The 18,256-nt window shown below is 45.3% G+C and overlaps 1 protein-coding gene across 19 annotated transcripts in view; it reads right to left on the bottom strand.

Moving 5' to 3' along the window:
- Positions 1 to 13,229, bottom strand: part of Golga4 (golgi autoantigen, golgin subfamily a, 4) — a 76,324-nt gene extending 63,095 nt beyond the window's left edge. For 9 of the 19 annotated variants that reach the window (XR_003947952.1, XR_871210.3, XR_003947953.1 and 6 more), the window contains exons 1-3: positions 12,868 to 13,167; positions 5,156 to 5,245; positions 241 to 339 (exon numbers count right to left, since the gene is read on the bottom strand). Coding sequence is in view for 10 of the 19 variants with exons in the window: in XM_006512189.4 (XP_006512252.1) it covers positions 241 to 339; positions 5,156 to 5,245; positions 12,868 to 12,939 (261 nt within the window). In the remaining 9 variants the exon portion in view is untranslated. Of the gene's footprint in view, positions 1 to 240; positions 340 to 5,155; positions 5,246 to 12,867 lie in introns of all 19 variants that reach the window. The other 10 variants (XM_006512187.4, XM_017313473.2, XM_017313475.2 and 7 more) reach the window with 7 other exon arrangements.
- Positions 13,230 to 18,256: the final 5,027 nt, after the last annotated feature.

The following is an 18,256-nucleotide window of genomic DNA, read 5'->3' as shown; positions in this document are numbered from 1 at the left end:
CTAACAAGTAAAGAAGGCCCACATTACGTTAGTGGAAGGGGAGTGCTACTGCAGTGCAGTTAGTTACCGGACACAAAACTCAGCAACTTGTTCTCTGAGGTTTTAGAGCAGGGTTAGCAACACAACACTGAAGACACTCTGAGGGAGCGTAAGTGAGAAACCACATGAGACTCCGTGCTGCAGCTGCCCAAACGTGGAGATTCCCCACAAGGGAATGCAGAAAGCGGTGCAAGGACTCACCACACTGCCAGTCTGTGTTTTGGGCTGTTTGGAGGAATCCAAAGCAAAGATAGTGTATTCAGAGAGAAAGGCAGGCTCTGCTACCATCCCGGCTAGTAGCTGTCTCAGTCAGTGTAACAAGCAGAGGCACAAAAACAAAACAAATGATGAAATACAAATCATAGCATGATCTCAAAGCAAAACACGACAGCACTCAATACTACAGCCACCGTCATGACGGTCACCCTCCCCCAAGAAACTGTAAGCTGCTGGGACAGACCCGGAATGGGATGAACAGTGAGTTTAGGACTTCGAAGGCCAACCTGGAAGCCACTTGCTAACTGATGTACATATGATGCCTACAGCAGGCATCCTGTCACCCAATATATCTGGCAACATGGCATAAAGTCCATTCTAACATAAACAATGCACAAAAGTGCAGAGGGTCAGTAGTGTGTGATAAAGAAGCTCTGACGATCTACAGAGAACAATGGCCACAGCCAACAATACTGCACACTCCAACTGTTCCAGGAGGCTATAGCTTACACACTACATTAACTCTTTACTAGACACCACTCTCCTCCTCAGCAGCAGCAGCAACGACAAAATAATGAGAGGAGGAAACACCAGGAGGTGATGGGTATGGAGCATAACTGTAGCCAACACTGCCAACTTCACACATCTATCCTCCACTCACTGTGGATACCAGGTACAGGTAACTTTAATGTCAATCATACCACAGGAAAAGTGGCTTAACGACAAATGTAAATGACACAAACACTTAGGATAACTTTCATAAATACTAAAATGGATTCTTTAGGTACAAAAGAGAGCACTGAAGTATACAGAAATGATAAAACACATACAAAGAACCTTATTATTACTTATGTGCAAAATCATTTTTATCAAAAGTACATACACAAGAAACTTCTGAAATAAAATCTATAAGAATAGTTCTTTTAATACACATTCTTTTGTGCTTTTTCTTTCAGAACCTATTACATCAAAATAGCAATAATCATGAATTAGATATATACCAAATTTTATGTTCAGTGATTCCTTTGCATGTGTATGTTAACCTCAGTTGTCTTTCCTGACTGCTCTCCACTCTATCTACTGAAGCGGGATCTCGCTCAGAGCTTGGAGCTTGCCAATTCCAGCTAAGCGACAGCTAGCCAGACGACCACAGGCATCCCAACTTTGTCTGCCCCCTTGTGTTCCCCTACACTGGGGCATCGAACACCCTCAGGCCCAAGGTCCACTCCTCCAACTGATGTTCAACAAGCCCATCTTCTGCCACTTATGCAGCCAGAGCCATGGGTCCCTCCATGCATATTCTTTAGTTGGTGGTCCAGTCCCCGGGAGCTCCGGGGGGGGGGGGGGGCGGGGGGGGGGGTCTGGCCAGTTAACACTGTAAAATCTTTTTTTCTATGTCTGTGTCTATGACACATAAGAAGGGATGATGGGACCACACGTTGTCCAGGCGAAGGCTCTACATAGCAGGCCTGCTTCTACAGCCAGCAGCTTTGCCAAGGGCGTCTCGGAAATTCCCTGAGAAACCATCACTAATTCCAAGAAACTTTTAAATTTCGTTTTATTATTTTTATTCACAAATCTGATTGCCATCTCTCACAAAGAATAGTGGGGGAGCTGTGCTAAGGAATTCAGGGCCTCAGAAGCTGGTGACCCCTGTCACACCACACATACTAATGTCTGAAGGGCCAACTAAAGGCGTATGTTCTTACTCAGAACATACGTGCCTGAACAAGGGTCTGAGATGGCACAACTGCAGGAGACTGATGTGGGTAGACTGACTGAGTCATGTCGCTCACATCCAACACCCCAGTTTAGGTTCTCCTGTCTACAAGGCCAGCTCTGTTTCACACACAATCTTTACAAACAAAAGCAAGTTCATGTGACTTTCCCCAGCCCCAACAGAAACACCAAGTTGTAAAAAGATGGAGAGAAATGATCCAATAAAGACTGCAAGAGGGTTCACTCAAGGTTCCTAAGACTTGAGAAAAATAAGATTTCAAACATTACTTGCCATCCCTACTCTGAAAATGCTCATCACCAAACCAGAAGGTGTAACAGAGAGGTAATGTTACAAAAGAAACAAACCCTTAGCTGAGGTAGAAGAGAAAACAAGACAGTGAGGCTCTTACTGCTAACATAAGATAATTTAGATGGAATGCAAACAACTTTTCAAATTTGACAGGAAGAAACAAAGAAAACTGAATAAATCTGAAAAGGCTATAGATTAAATTAGTAATCAAACCATGCATAAAAATACTGGGGGGAATGAAGGCAGTTACAACTACCCAAGGCCAGATCAAATTCTTCTCAAATGTTTCCAAAAAGTACAAAAGGAGAGTACTAATCTGTTCTATGAAGTCAATGCATCCTGATAACAAAATCAGAAACCAAAAAGCAAAAGAGCCAACTGCAGACAAGCATCCCTTCTGAACACATGAGAATCTTCAAAGGCAACTCAAGCCACACACCAGAAATGGTGCCGTGGTCAGACCAGAGTCCTGCAGGAAGCAAGGACACATAACTGCAACATCCAAAATTAATTACAAGGGTCACAGTCTACAGGCTAACAGATAAAACCGTGACCCTCCTCAGTACACTTGGAAGAACTGTGTGAGACTACAGATGCCAAGTGGGCAGTTATCTTTGCAGGGGAGCCCCCTGAGTTCAACCCTTAGACCTGCATTGTGGAAGAGAGAACTAGACTCCAAGTTGTCTTCTGACTTCCACATGCACACTCTGATGTGCACACATACACCCCACACCCACAGAACAGATAAAGTGATAAACATTTTTACTATGAGGTCTTTTCCCATTCTGGAGGTAAGCTGTGGGTAACTTAACCGTTACCATGTGACCGAGGTTCCTTCCTCTCCTACTCTGTTTCTATCATAAACTAGAGTCAGATTTTGTCAAACACCTTCCTCTGTCCTCGAATTCACTTTGGGATGTCTTAAAATTACTATTCCAAGGAAATGTAATGTAATTTAACTTCTTATCTGCATTTACTTGCTAAACTCATTTATTAGCTCTAATAGTTTTTTACTGGAATCCTTGTAACTTTCTATATGTAAGTCCTCTGCAAAGGACATGATTTTATGCCCCCTTTAGCCTACATCTTTGTTATGTGTCCTGCCCAGCACCCACACTAAAAAGTCAAAGAAAATAACACACACTTGCCTCGCCTGCTCTTAAGAGAGAAAAAAAAAAAAAAACACTTAAATATAGTTGTTTTGGTTTGTTTGTTTTTGAGGTAGAGTCTCTGTGATGCCCTAGACGGTCTCAGAAATCCTGGCTCAAATGGTATAGTAGGTATCTTTAGTTGATTTTAAACCTCCATATCTGTTTTACTTCCAAGTTGTTGCTATAACAACGAATTCTTCTCTCCTTCTGAAGTGCTGCTGAGCACTGAGCCCTCAAGAGAAAGCTGCTCACAAGAGACAACCATCCCAACAGATAAGCAAACTGCAATTTCCACACATGATGCACTTACGTGCATGCAAGCAGACTCTAAAAATAAATAAGTATTTTAGGGTCAAGAGTGGGGGAAGAGGAGATAGACAGAGATGACTCAGAGGCTACGAGCACAGGCTGCTCTTCAGAGGACCCACGTTCGATTCCTGGCACCCATGTGGTGGACTCATCACAATCATCCTTAACTCCGGTTCCAGGAGACCTGATACTTGACTTCCATGAGTACCAGGTACACATATGGCACAGAGACATAAACCATAAATGTAAAATAAAATAACTGCTAGAAAAGGAGTGGTTAAGAACACCTGTAACTGCAGATAGCAGATCCATTACTCTCTGGCAGTGCCTTCTAGAGAGTCAGAACCCCTAAAACTGGAGTGATGACAGTGTGTGTCCCCATGTGAGTGCTTGGAACCAAACTGAAGTGGAAATTTTGGTTTCCTTAACAACTCAGTCATGACACGTGATATTTTTCTGGATGCTATCTTGTGAGAGGGTATGTGATGTTTGGCTGAAAACAGACACTTGAGAGGGCCCGTGATGTTTAGAAAGACTATAAACAGAACCCCGCAAACAGAGCGAGAATACTCTTGCATTGCTGCTTCTTTGCTGGTCTCCACTTTGTAGAGAGAAACTCGCTAAAGAACTTCTCATGGTGTTCCGGCAGATTCTGGCCACTTCCATTGGCCTGTGCTGTTTCTGCTGGATCGAGCAGAGCCACGGCTTGGCTACTGGTTTGTATTTGGTGTTTACTATGAACCTGGACTGCTGGTATCCTGATGACAAAGAGTGGAATGGCCACAAAGAACTACTTCTAAACAGGTCAACAACCACCTTTTCCTATTAACCTTCTTTCTCCCCTACTTCTGGTTGGTGGGCTAGAAGGGAGGTTGAAGTGTTTAAGAACCCTAAATTAAAGTAGATTTTGAAAAAAATTAAGTCTACTCGGACAAAGACACAAATACTAAGATCCAGTGCAAAAGCAGCCAATGCTCTGGACTGAGCGATCTCATCAGTCCCCCTCACACCTCCCGTATTTATAGTATACTTCACAGGAAAAGAGATACAAAAAAGATGAATATTTCACGTCAGTTGTTATAGGTAATGTGTTGCTACTTTCTAGTTTCTAACCACCGGCTTAAAAATATAGGGCCTTTCTCCATTTGATGCTATGTTGAACAAAATATTACTGAATTATTCTGATAGCTCCATATACGAAATAAACACACCTATCCTCTTTAATTTTCTCCAAGAAACAGTTTGCAAGAGCTAACTGCTATTTGTGTTTAAAAACAAAAAAAGAAAGAAAAAGACCAGTTGAATTATTAATAAACAGAAATTAAGTAAGTGACTCGTCAACACTGTTTCCCTGGATGCCACCCAGCACACAGCTCAGCTCCCTGAGAGCACATCAGAGCGCTGCACTAACCTCTCTGTTGGGTGTCACGTCATCAAGCTGGTCTGTAAATGAAGATGTCCTGCTTCTTGTCCTTGTTGGTGTTGAAGAGCTGGAGGAAGCCTACATTGAAAAATGATTGTACAGATTAGAAGACAGCAGTGGCTAGTATACTATTCCCTGAGAGGTTCTCTTCTCATTCCATGCCCAGGAACTCAAAACAGGAAAGGGACAGATTACAAGAGCAGGAAAGAATAACCACAGAAGAATCAACTGCAAGACTTAGCTACTAGTCACTGGGTCTTTGACCGGACCATCCATCAATTTAGCAGAATGTTTTAGCAGAACACATGGTAAGGGTGTGGTTATATTTAGGATGATATAATATTGGGGAACTGAAGCCCAGGGAAGAGAATATGAAAACTCTACTATCTTTGTCACTTTTCTATAAAACAAAATGATTCAAAATTTAAGTTCATTAAAAACAAAAAGGTTGCCGGGCAGTGGTGGCACACGCCTTTAATCCCAGCACTTGGGAGGCAGAGGCAGGCGGATTTCTGAGTTGGAGGCCAGCCTGGTCTACAGATTGAGTTCTAGGACAGCCAGGGCTACACAGAGAAACCCTGTCTTGAAAATAAAACAAAAACCAAACAAACAAACAAACAAACAAAAAAACCAAGAAGGTTATCAATTTCAACTTTAAAGTCCCTGAAACATTTAATACTATGAAGTTTACAGTTAAATAGCAGGGCCCACCTTTCTAGTTAGAAGTCTTTCTCTGAACCTACTTCCACAGCACAGCTAGGTACTGAGATGTTATTAGCCCAGTTACCAGAATCATCAACACTGACAAAGACACAAATACCAAACCTGATGTCTGAAGTCTACTCTACTGTGAGCTAAAAGCAGTCCTGAAAGCATGAAACCAAAGCATCAAGACCCTCTGAACTGTAACAAATAGCTCTGGCCTCACTCACCGCTTGCTTCCTTATACTTCCACATCTACACAGCTTTACAGAGAAAAACAATTAATAAAAACCTGTCATCCACTTGAGCAACAAGTGGACAAATGGAACTGTCACCTGTGTGTGAACACTGTCCCTGTCTGGGTAGAGCTGAGTCATAAGCACAGTGCACACACATACACACAAACGAGCACTGCATATACACAGAGAAAAACAAACATGTAAGCTACACTTCACATCAGGGCACATGTTGGTCATCCAGGCTAGAAAAGGTAGGAAAGTTCATCTCTGAACAGGAGTAATGTTTGTGTCAAAAGCAGAACTGAGAGTGAATTTAAACGACAAGAAGGACACATCTACATACCCATGGTTAATAACTTTCTTCAATAAACAGCTCTCATAAAGCCCTTGAAACTTACTAGCTCAGTCCTGCCTTTATCTGCAACAGGGAACCTGAGATCTATCATCAGTCACACCCACGTGAGGCTGAGTCACAAGTAAGAAAATAGACATGTAAAGTTTAAGGTCACCCTTTAGTAAGCATGGGGACAGACCTGGAAACAGCCAAGGGAGTGGTGCAGTGCAGTGGGAGGTGCCATGCTGGAGCCAGGTGAGAACATTTGCAACATTTTTATTAAGAGTCTAGGATGTAGCAATTGGCCCAGGCTACAGAGCCCTGGAGAAACTATCAGCTACCAAGTATTTATAATAAATTCCTCTTCCTCTTGCCTAAACTGAATTCTAACACATGTCCCTTCTAAAATAGACCTGAAAATCAGCATACAATCCACTAAAATCAGCTATATGCAAGTCACCTTAAGGGATAAGATATCCATTACCATTCAAGACAAGACAACATAAGCCAGGACATAAAGTTTTTAAATAGGTAAATAGGCGAATGTGCCATAAATCTTTATCAATGGCTTAGGCATCTAGCCTACACATAATGAAGTCTGTGTGTTTTGAAAATGGTAGCCACTAAACTCTGTTTACTCCACAGACAGCTTTCATCCAAGTCGAGGGAAACTGAAGGGCAAGGTGCCTGCTATACAAGCATGGAGGCCTGAGTTTCGGAGGCCTGGCATCCATGTGAAGTGTGGGGCAACACAGTTCACATCTGTAACTCTTCTTACATCTAGGGCCAATTCTCAAACAAGCTGGCTGCAAAGGCTGAGTGAGAGACTGCAGCGGCCACCACGGGAAGGGAAGAGCCCCTCGCTGGACTGAGGTGATAAAACGTTAGAAGAGTGGTTACAAACTACTACTGACTAGAGGAAATGCCTCCTGACCAACCAATTCCCGGCTGTGATCCTATAAGGTCTGAGAAACCTTTGGGTTATTAATTCAGCTCTCCAAATACCCAAATGCCAAGAAAGGACCAAATGCCTAGAGAGACCTTTACTCACATGAAAGTATATCTCAATGTGAATTTTAAAATGGGCCTTACATCTCCGCCTCCTATGAGTCTAATCAGAAGGCCTCATCAACTGTGGATAAACACAAAACAAAGTGATTGAAACTGTTAAAGGTGTACACAGATGAGGAATAAGTGATTGAAACTGTTAAAGGTGTACACAGATGAGGAATAAGCACTGAAGCACCCAGAAAAGTCCAGTGCCTGGCAACATTCAGCCCAGTCACGGACCGTGCTCTGAAGCCACAAGAGAAGCACAGGAGAAGCAGTGGTCTCAGGGGACCCGGATCTTTAATGGCCTCTCTCACTTGGAGACACGTGAATTTAAAGGGCTGAAGACACAGCTCAGTGGTAGAGCACTTGCCTGACATGGGCAAAGCCCTGGATTCCATGAGGGTTGGGGGAGGGGTGCAAGTTATTTGCTAAGAAAACTGGTGCTGCTCTCCAGGCTCACACTCACGTTTCACTGCCTGACAGCTGATCATCAGCTGACCAGAGCCTCACCTTCGTATAAGAAAAACCAGCCTAGTGTGGTAGGCCCCGCATGACCCTTGCCCTAGGAATAACATAACTCTCACAACTGTATTACCATAGATGGAAATGGGGTTCTGAAAGCATGATTCTTAGCTGAAAATGAGTTTACTCTAAACTTAAAAAAAAAAAAAATTACCCAAGTAAGTTTAACTGCTTACATAAGCCCTTCAAATCCTGGTCTACAGGAAGGAGACCGAGGCTAGCGACCTGTGCTCTCGCTATGCTCAATAAAAACAAAATCCTACTGAACACACAGCGAGAACTGCTGAACGCCACCTCTGCATCGCCCAGAGAGCGGACAAGGCCCCCAGCACCGACTGAACTCTACCCTAAGCACATGGGCATGAAGGGCAGAAAACAACCTGGACACACCTTGACAGCCTTAGAACAGAGACCTGGTTCTGACCAACAGAACCATGCCGTCGCTAGGCTAAGAAGCCCTATAGCCACGGCGACTTCTTCTCAGCATGTGAAAACAAGCAGGGACCTTCCGGGTGGTAAGCTTTGAGTGCCAGTGCCTACCCTTTGCTTTTCGTTCCCTGTCAGAGGCTCCTCCTCAGTATTTCCCCACAGGCACGCCATGCACCTTGTGAGCACCCTTCTCAGCCATGCGAGGCAAACGTAACACCCAGCGCAGCACCTGTAGGCCCTGTTAAGTGAAAACAGTGTTGACCAATACGAATGGCTTCTTGCAGTTTCTCACTCTGGGTCTTCACAATCAATCTGAAAGGTGCAAAGAGCACACAAAGTCATACCCAATTTCCTGATCCGATTAGACGCGTAGAATGTTTACACGACTGCCCAGGTTAGACACTTCAAGAACGAGGTTAGCACAGACCTCCTAACTCCCTGTCCACCTTACCACTTCACTTTAGATGACTAGCTCTCGAACTTCTCTGGACTCACAGTAAAAATAGTAATAATAATATTAATAATGTCACCATATTTCCACCCAATTCACATAGAGACACCCCTAAAACAAAAGCTTTTACCATCTTTTGTTTTAATTAGTGCAGGGTATAGAGGCCTCAAGCCCAGGTGTCCAACATCTAGCCAATCACCCGATGGCTGAGCTACACGCACAGTCTTCACAGTACGTAGATTCTGTAGCAGGAGACATAATTTCTTTTTCTTTTCTTTTTTCTATTCTTCACACACACACACACACACACACACAATGAAACATGATCATATCCGTCATCCATTTCCCCCTCCCCAGACCACCCCCCTCTAAGCTCACCAGTGCTGCCCGTCTGAGTACCGGTGTGAGGCATCCAGTAAAGTGTGAGAAGCCTACCATAAATAAGAGCTTCCACAGATGCTCCCCTCTCCGCGCCCATCCCCCCCCCCCCCCCTGCAGCTATCAACTGGCAATAGCTGCTTACTGAGGAGTGGATCCTAGAGACCCTCCTCTAATTGTCTCTGTCTTCTAACCTGTGTGACTTCCAGGTCCAACTCACAAGCCACCTGGAGTACTACTTTCACTGTGCCATGCTATCTATCTCTGTAACCTTGAAGTTCTTCTATCTGGCAACCAAGTCTCAAATCTACATACTTCAATGTATTTCATACTTTTAACTATGGTTTAAAAAAAAAACAGGAATTAAAAGTATTAATCCCAGGTTGAACAACATGATTTAAAGATAGGAAAAACACAAAATTTGAATATTCATATTAGTAGGATATGCTATTTTAAATTTACTGTACTAGAGGCCGCATTACCTGGAAGGCTCACAAACACTCCAGAATAAATTGTTAGAAAAACAGGTACAATTCTACACTTTCAAATCTCTTTAAGTATCAGTGAAGTTTAATTACTGTGAATTAGTAACTCTGAAATCAACTAATCCCAGCTTTCTAAGAGAAAAGGAAGCAACATTCACAGTATTTTTTGGTCAGCTAGTTACTACAGGAAGTCCTCTCATCTATTACAGCCTGCCACTAGGAACTGGACTGCTCTAATTATTGGAGCTGTAGACAAGTATGAGAAATATCAAAATGAGGGGTTTTCAATGTTTTCTCATGAGCAATTTATAGCAGCTATGGACTCACTAGCAGGATGCTCATGAGCCTTTTGACTAAGCTCCTGCCCCTTAAGTTCTGCCCAAGCAGATACACTTTAAGAAACAGGTGTGGCTTTGGCTTGCACCAACATACAGCACACCTGCTCAGTAACTCCTCCCCCCCACACACACACCTAGGCCAGGGACAGGCCACTGGACCTGTCCTCACTACAACACTGCTCCAATCACTGCGAATCAACTTGACATTCCAGAGTAGGAAGGGTTACCTACCATGGGCTTAGTCTTCACACAACATCTGCATTTCAATCACTAGTGGGAACTTTTCAGCATGCCCTTAATCGAGCATCTTTGTCATTTTGCAATCTACAGTGGTTGTTCCAGAAATGAACCATCGTTCTTATGGTATAAATACTTCACCTCCTAAAGATGGTCTTCTTCTATGTGAAATTCAGCCATCCAAAAATAAGGCAGCTTCCAGTTAAATACGGCATATGAGCTACATATGGCGTCCTCCACAGAGTTAGTAAGTCTCAAGCAATTTTCAGAAGACTGGAGATGAACGAGAAGCAGAAGCGGTACCAAGTTCAGCAGAGCTGAGGTACTGCAACGCCAGGACCCACACAAGGTACTGCTGCCATGGAAACAAAGCAGCGTTCATCCCAGATTCTTAGAAAGCCTCAGGTCTTAAAGCAAAAGGTATGAGCCAGCTTTAAATATAATATCTTTATTTAAAAATAAAGAGGCAAGCTCAGAAACTCACAAGCCCTGAGCTCTCCTGTCTCTCTCTACACTGCCAGTGGCAGGAACATCAGGCTTCTCTCCCGAACAATGAGGCTTCAGGCAGGGCAACAATAACAAAGTAAGATGGGGATAAGGACAAAGTACACAGATAAGGCCAAAGGCCTGAAGGATGCGCTGCGGTGTAGAGCAGAAGCTTCCCTCACTCCCTGGGGGTGAGTCTGGAGTGGGAGGGTCTATAGTGCTACAGTGGAAGATTGCTGTGCTTCACTCCTAAAAATACATTTCTTATTGCCATAAAAAGTGGGTCACAATTCATATGCTGCACTTAATTTGTCTCTTGTAGCATCTCTCAGTCTATGTAGACAATATTTGCCTGCAGCTCTGATTCTATGTAGCAGTTGCCTTTGGGTCTCATCACATTTTCATCTATAGGAGGAATAATATTTACCTCATAGGTTTATGAGGTCTAAGTAATCTATACTAACTACTAAATAAATGTGGAGCAGAGATCCAAATCAACGTTGTTTCTTTTTAGCGCTGTATAATAATCAGCCCCCTGGTAAGAATGTATCCAGCCAATTCTTTACTGGCCCCAGAGTGCTACCATTAAAACAGCGCCAGGGCTAGCAAGACAGTTCAGATGGTAAAATGCTTGCCTGAGTTTCCATCTCAGAATCCAGGTTAAAAAAGACAGCTGTGGTGGCACACTCTTGTACCCCAGTGCTCAGGAGGCAGAAAGGTGGATTCCCTCGGCCTGCTGGCCATTGAGCCCAGCCTATTTGGTGAGTTCCAGGCCAGGGGGTGTGCTGGAGAAATGGCTCAGAGGTTAAGAGCAATTGTTGCTCTTGCAGAGGACCAACCCACATAATGGTTCAACCATGCATGACAAGTTCCCTGGGATCCAACACTATCTTCTGGCCTCACACAGTGTACAGACATACAGACAGACAAGACACTCACATAAAGAAATCCAGAAATCTTTTTTAAATAGTAAAATAAAAAGAATAAAGCCCGAGGGATGAGGAATGACGACACCATGGTTGTCTTCTGGCTGCCACCTGCCCACGCGCGCACACAAGAAAAAAGAAATCGTGTAACTAAATGTTTTTGCATCCTAAATCTTCTCAGACTATGTTTCTAGAAACAGAATGCTGGGTCGTTATATTTAAACACCCAAACTGCTTCCCACTTAGCCAAACTACGACCTTTCTTGAGCCATGGGCTTTCCAGGTTTCTAACCATAAAAGAAAAGACGTTCGTGTTCAATCTACTGATATTCAGGGAGACTGGGGAGAGATTCAGCAGAAACCCTCCCCTCCCGTCCTTCACACCCTGAGTGCTGGAGAGGGGTAGTTTGTTTCTAACACGAACACGCCCCCTTTTCCCAGCCCGAAACCATACTCCCTTAAAAAGCAACGACCTTCCAGAAAAGATGCAAGAGCCCGGTTGCTGACAGGCTCGGTGCCCGTCCCGTTCAGTGTCTGCCCCTGAGCCCTGTCCGCCATCACCCAAGTTACACGAAGTGACTAACTCGTGACAGGCTTGGTCGCTGGACCGCCGCCCTCGGCTCCTGCGAGCAGCCTGGCCCGGGCAGGCTCGACTCTCTGCCTCGATCAGGGTTTGGAAGCAGGAGACTTACAGGGACCTGGTCATTCCGGGTGCGATGTCCAGGGAACCCAGAGGACATTGGTCATATATGGGGCAGAGGGCAGAGGTCACATATCACAAAGGATCTGGGTTGCCCCGCCCCCGTCACCACTCTAGAGTCAGGGTCTCTGACGGGCGAGAGAAGCTCCCCACGCAGGACCCGAACCCATCGCACCCATCTGTCAGACCGGGTCGGTCCTTAGAGGGGAAACTCCGAAGTCAAATGTCCCGACCGGTCCCGTCACCCTGCACAGGGACGGAGTTTTGGGAGAAACCAGGCCAGGGTTCCTACACCGGCTGGGTGGTCCCAAACCTTCCAGGGCTACGGTTTGGGGGGGGGGGGTGTTCCTGGGGCGGAGGTCAAAGGTCATGGGGAACTTTCGCCCGCTTCCCGGGCCTCGGCGCAGGGGGACGACGTACCTGAGCAGGGGCTAACGCCTGCTGCAGCTGCTGCTGCTCCTCGCTGATCTTCTGCTTCAGCTTCTTGAACATGGCGCGGCGAGGGGCCGGCAGCGTCTCTACCCGCGGGGCGGCCGGGCCCGGGCCTCGCCGCCTTCCTGTGGAGCTGGCGGGCACCTCGGGGCGCTCGTCGTGCGGGTGTCGGCGTCGCCGCCGCCGCGTCTCTTCTTTCTGGGTGCCCCTGGCTGGCCTCGGCCCCCCATCCAGCCCCGTCAGCGGCGGCGGCGGCGGCGACAACGGCAGCAGGTGAACGCGCCCCGGGCGCCTGCGCGGTCGACGTGGAGCTTGCCAGGGGCTTGCTACGGAGCGCCGCGGCGGACAATATGGAGGCGGTGCGGGTGAACGCGCGTGCACAGTGGCGTCTGCGCTGACTCTAGCGGGAGTCTTGGAGCTGTGCTGTCAAATAGGGAGCATCCCACCACTGAGCACCACAGTGAAGAAGGCTGGGGTGAGAGAGGATAGAGCTAGGAATGCAGAAGTGTATTCAGTGTCGTGTGGCACGATCGTTTAGAATTCTCTCGAAAGGTTTTTGGATAGTGGGTTGGATGGTATAGATGACTAGTTGGTTCGCTGGTTGGCCAGCTAGTTGGTTCGTTGGTTCATTGGTTCATTGGTTGGTTGGTTGGTTGGTTTAAAGAGAAAATCTGGGGCTGAGGGTGTAGAACGTTTGTTTACCTAGCATATGCAGGAAGGATTGGCTCTAGCCTCAGCATCGCATAAACTGGGTGTGATGGTGTATACCTGTAATCCCAGCATCCAGAGGTAGAAGCAGTAGGACGAGAAGTTCAAGGTCATTCTTGCCTATATGAATTTAAGGCCAGTCTGAGCTACAGTGAGATCCTGTCTCAAACATAAATAGTCTGGCTGAATTAGGCAGACTGGCCTTGAATTTGTTAACTAAAGTGATTTTCCTGCCTCCAGAATAGCTGAGGCCTACAGGTGCACAATTTTCTGCCTAGTCAGAATTATCTGCCTTTAGTGCTTAATATCTGTGGCTGCACTCCAAAGGAGCTGTCTTCCCCTACCTAGACTTTTCCATCTGCTGAGAACCCCCTACACTTGCACAACATAGAATATTTCTGAAACCTCTGCTCACAAAGACCCATATGACCTCGAAACTCTGGGTTCTGCACAAGCTACTACCTGGATGGCATCCATTCAGTTCTGATTCTTTGAACAGAACATTAAGAACTGGTGCATGGGGGTGTACACCTTTAATCCCAGCACCTGGGAGGCTGAGGCCAGGTGATCTCCGAGTTCCAGGCCAGATGGGCCTATGTTACATAGGGACACCCTGACTCAGAGAGAGAGAGAGAGAGACAGAGACAGAGACAGAGACAGAGACAGACAGAGACAGACAGAGACAGACAGAGACAGACAGAGACAGAGAGAGAGACAGAGAGACAGAGAAAACCAGATCCACAGGTTTAGGCCTCAGTCCCACAAGACTTCCAATGCCAGTCACATGCCAGAGGAGGAGATTCGTAGTCAAAAACCTAAGTGAAGGAGTCCTGTCTCTGGGCATATATACTACCTTGTCTTAGTTTGCCTGCAAGAATTCAAGTCAGAAAGCTGGAGACAAGAACTGAAGCAGAGCCAAAGGGGGAGTGGTGCTTGCTGTCCTGTTCCCAGTGGATCGCTCAGCTTGCTTTCTTATACAACCCAACACCACCTACCTGGGGTAGAACCACCCACATTAAGCTGGACCCTCACACTATCAATCATTAAACAAGACAATGCCTCCACAGAATTGCTTACAGGAAAGGTTATGAGAGCTTACATTTTAACCAGATGGCGGTGGTGGTGGTGCACAACTTTAATCCCAACACTAAGGAAGCAGAGGCACTTGGATTTCTTAAGTTTGAGGCCAGCCTGGTCTACAGAGTGAATTCCAGGACAGCCAAAGCTAAGACAGAGAAACCGTGTCAAACAAACAAGCAAACAAGCAAACAAAAAAACAAGAACAACAAGCAAACAGAAATACTCTAGCAAAAATAACCAATGGGGTGATTCCACATGAATAAAACTAGAGATGGGCAGTGTTTGGGTCAGAGTTCTTTCTCTAAAGGAGCAGAGCCAATGGAGTGGATATATAGACACATGGGATGTATTAGTCTGACTGACAGACCGTGGCCTGGGTAGCCCAACAAGGTCTGTCCAGATGTGAGGGCTGTCCAGATGTGAGGGCTGTCCAGATGTGGCTGATCTCCACAATTCTCCCTCACACACAGTAGCAGAGTCCACCAACAAAGAAAAGCCCAGAACTAAACAGGCTCACAGCTGAACTCTACCATACTTTTCAGAAATTGGCAATCTCGACAACCTGGAAGGAGCACAGCTCGTTAGTATTACACTAATGCCCAAACTAGATAAGAACACACACACAAAGAACACTGCATGCCAAGTTCCCTGATGAACAAAGGCACAAAATTTCTCAACACAATACAGATCAGATAAGAGCATTCGATGCTTTTGCATAGGACCTTGGTTTGGTTCCCAGCACCCAAACCACATGGTGATTCACAACCATCTGTAACTCCAGTTCTGGGGGCTCTAAGACTCTCTTTTGACCTCTGAGGACAGCAGATATACATGTGGTGCACAATCAGAAATGCAGGCGAAATACCCACACACAGGAAAACAAAAGCTCTTAAAGCTACACGCTACAAACATCTAAACTCTAAATTTATTCTAAATGGAGGAGAGCAGGAAACATGTCCTGCAGAGTTGGGAGTGCAGCATGGGGCGCTAAGAGAAAAGAAAGAAAAGGGATCCGGACAGAAAAGGAAGAAGTCAAACATTTCCTATTCACAGATGTGATCCAGTATCTCAGAGACCCTGAAGACTTCATCTGAATTCTTAGATTGAAGAAATAAATACTTACAGTCAAGCCATAGGATATAAAATGAACATCAATAATCTGTAGTTTTCAACATCCCAATGATGTGAACTTTAAGAGGAAGAAATCTGGAGAGGATTCCCTTTATAGTAACCAAGCAAAACAAAACAAACAGGCCACCTAGGAGGAGAGCCAATCAGAGAGCAAGAGATGCCTGCAAGGAAAGATGTAAAAACACTGCAGAGAGAAGTTGAAAAGGACACTAGAAGCCAGCAGGCTCTCCCCTCTCCTCCCCTCCCCTCCCCATGGAGCCACAGAGTTGACACTGTGGAAATGGCTGGCACACATACACATTGTGCAGGCAAACACAAACCCATGTAAATCTTAAAATAACAACAGGAGAACTTCTAAAGCACATACACAAGTAAATGCAATAACGAAATTAAAATATAAATCCCAAGACTCAGAGAGAGGTCAAACATCTTACCCAAGGTCATATAGCTCACACACCATTTTTTTCCATTTTTTATTAGGTATTTAGCTCATTTACATTTCCAATGCTATACCAAAAGTCCCCCATACCCACCCACCCCCACTCCCCTACCCACCCACTCCCCCTTTTTGGCCCTGGAGTTCCCCTGTACTGGGGCATATAAAGTTTGCGTGTCCAATGGGCCTCTCTTTCCAGTGATGGCCGACTAGGCCATCTTTTGATACATATGCAGCTAGAGTCGAGAGCTCCGGGGTACTGGTTAGTTCATAATGTTGTTCCACCTATAGGGTTGCAGATCCCTTTAGCTCCTTGGGTACTTTCTCTAGCTCCTCCATTGGGAGCCCTGTGATCCATCCATTAGCTGACTGTGAGCATCCACTTCTGTGTTTGCTAGGCCCCGGCATAGTCTCACAAGAGACAGCTACATCTGGGTCCTTTCGATAAAATCTTGCTAGTGTATGCAATGGTGTCAGCGTTTGGATGCTGATTATGGGGTGGATCCCTGGATATGGCAGTCTCTACATGGATGCCCCTCAACAGAGGAATGGATACAGAAAATGTGGTACATCTACACAATGGAGTACTACTCAGCTATTAAAAAGAATGAATTTATGAAATTCCTAGCCAAATGGATGGACCTGGAGGGCATCATCCTGAGTGAGGTAACCCAATCACAAAGGAACTCACACAATATGTACTCACTGATAAGTGGATATTAGCCCAAAACCTAGGATACCCAAGATATAAGATACAATTTCCTAAACACATGAAACTCAAGAAAAATGAAGACTGAAGTGTGGACACTATGCCCCTCCTTAGAAGTGGGAACAAAACACCCATGCAAGGAGTTACAGAGACAAAGTTTGGAGCTCACACACCATTGAGGCAGTGACTGAACTTGAGTTTCATGCCAGTGAAGCCCACACCCACACGACTGCTTACATCACCCCTGCGTCCCTTCCCATCAGCCTCCAGTCTCCCCGTGACACTGAGTTCTCCAAGTTCGCCAACTCTGCTCAAAAAAACCTGAGTGGCTGACATTCCATTCTCCCCATCCATCTAGCAGGGTTTTTTTTTTGGGGGGGGGGGGCTGCAGCATTTAATCCTGCATTCAGATAAGTATCCTTAAATGTAAACGCTTGTCGACTGCATTTTCTTTACATACCAGGTTCCCTAACACTTTTATCTCATCAGGGAAGAAATTCCACATCATATACACACAAGTATATTAGAGGAAGGGAAGATAGAAACCACGTGTGTGTGCACACGCACATGTGTGTGCTGGGAATGGACTCCAGGGCCTTACCCATGCTGGTGAGGACTACCCTAGACACTGGGCTATAACCCAGTGTTTATTAGAGTAGCTAACAGAGACCAACAGAGACCGGGAGATCACAATGTCGGTATTTCTATCTGTTAGAATGTTTTTCATCTGAACATTCATAGACATTTTCGCATATCGTGGTACTTTAGTCCCAACACTCGGGAGGCAGAAGCAGGCGGATCTCTGAGTTCAAAGACAGCCTAGTCTACAGAGTACCAGGACAGCCAGGGCTATACAGAGAAACTCTGTCCTCAAAAACCAAAAACAAAAAGCCAAAAACAAACACCTTGGAAAAGCTCCCTCAGGAGCCAGGCCTCTGCATCAGAGTCTAAGCTTAGATGGTGACTGGACCTGGAGGCCTGGAGTAACTTTTCTTTAGAGGATTTCTTTCCCCCTACTCTTCACTTTTAAATTAATTCCCATTGTAGGTCAACCGTGAACAGACTAGGAAAAGCAAGGACCTTATGTGATCATGTCATATGATAGGCACAGAGTTAAGGGAGAGAGGGGCCGCTGGTAAGCAGGTGCCACCTCTTGTCATTTATCTGATTCCCAGGCTTAGTACTTTCTTGTCTCTTTTGAGATACACCTGGCTGTTTTTTTGTTTGTTTGCTTTTTGTTTTTAAGCTATTCAACTTAGTTATTAACACGTTGGTATTTAGTTACATGGCATGTTCCAGAAATAGATGCAAAG

This window comes from Mus musculus, chromosome 9, assembly GCF_000001635.26.
Source record: "Mus musculus strain C57BL/6J chromosome 9, GRCm38.p6 C57BL/6J".
In the NCBI taxonomy this organism is placed as follows: Eukaryota; Metazoa; Chordata; class Mammalia; order Rodentia; family Muridae; genus Mus; species Mus musculus.
This window is presented reverse-complemented; position numbering and strand designations above follow the sequence as displayed.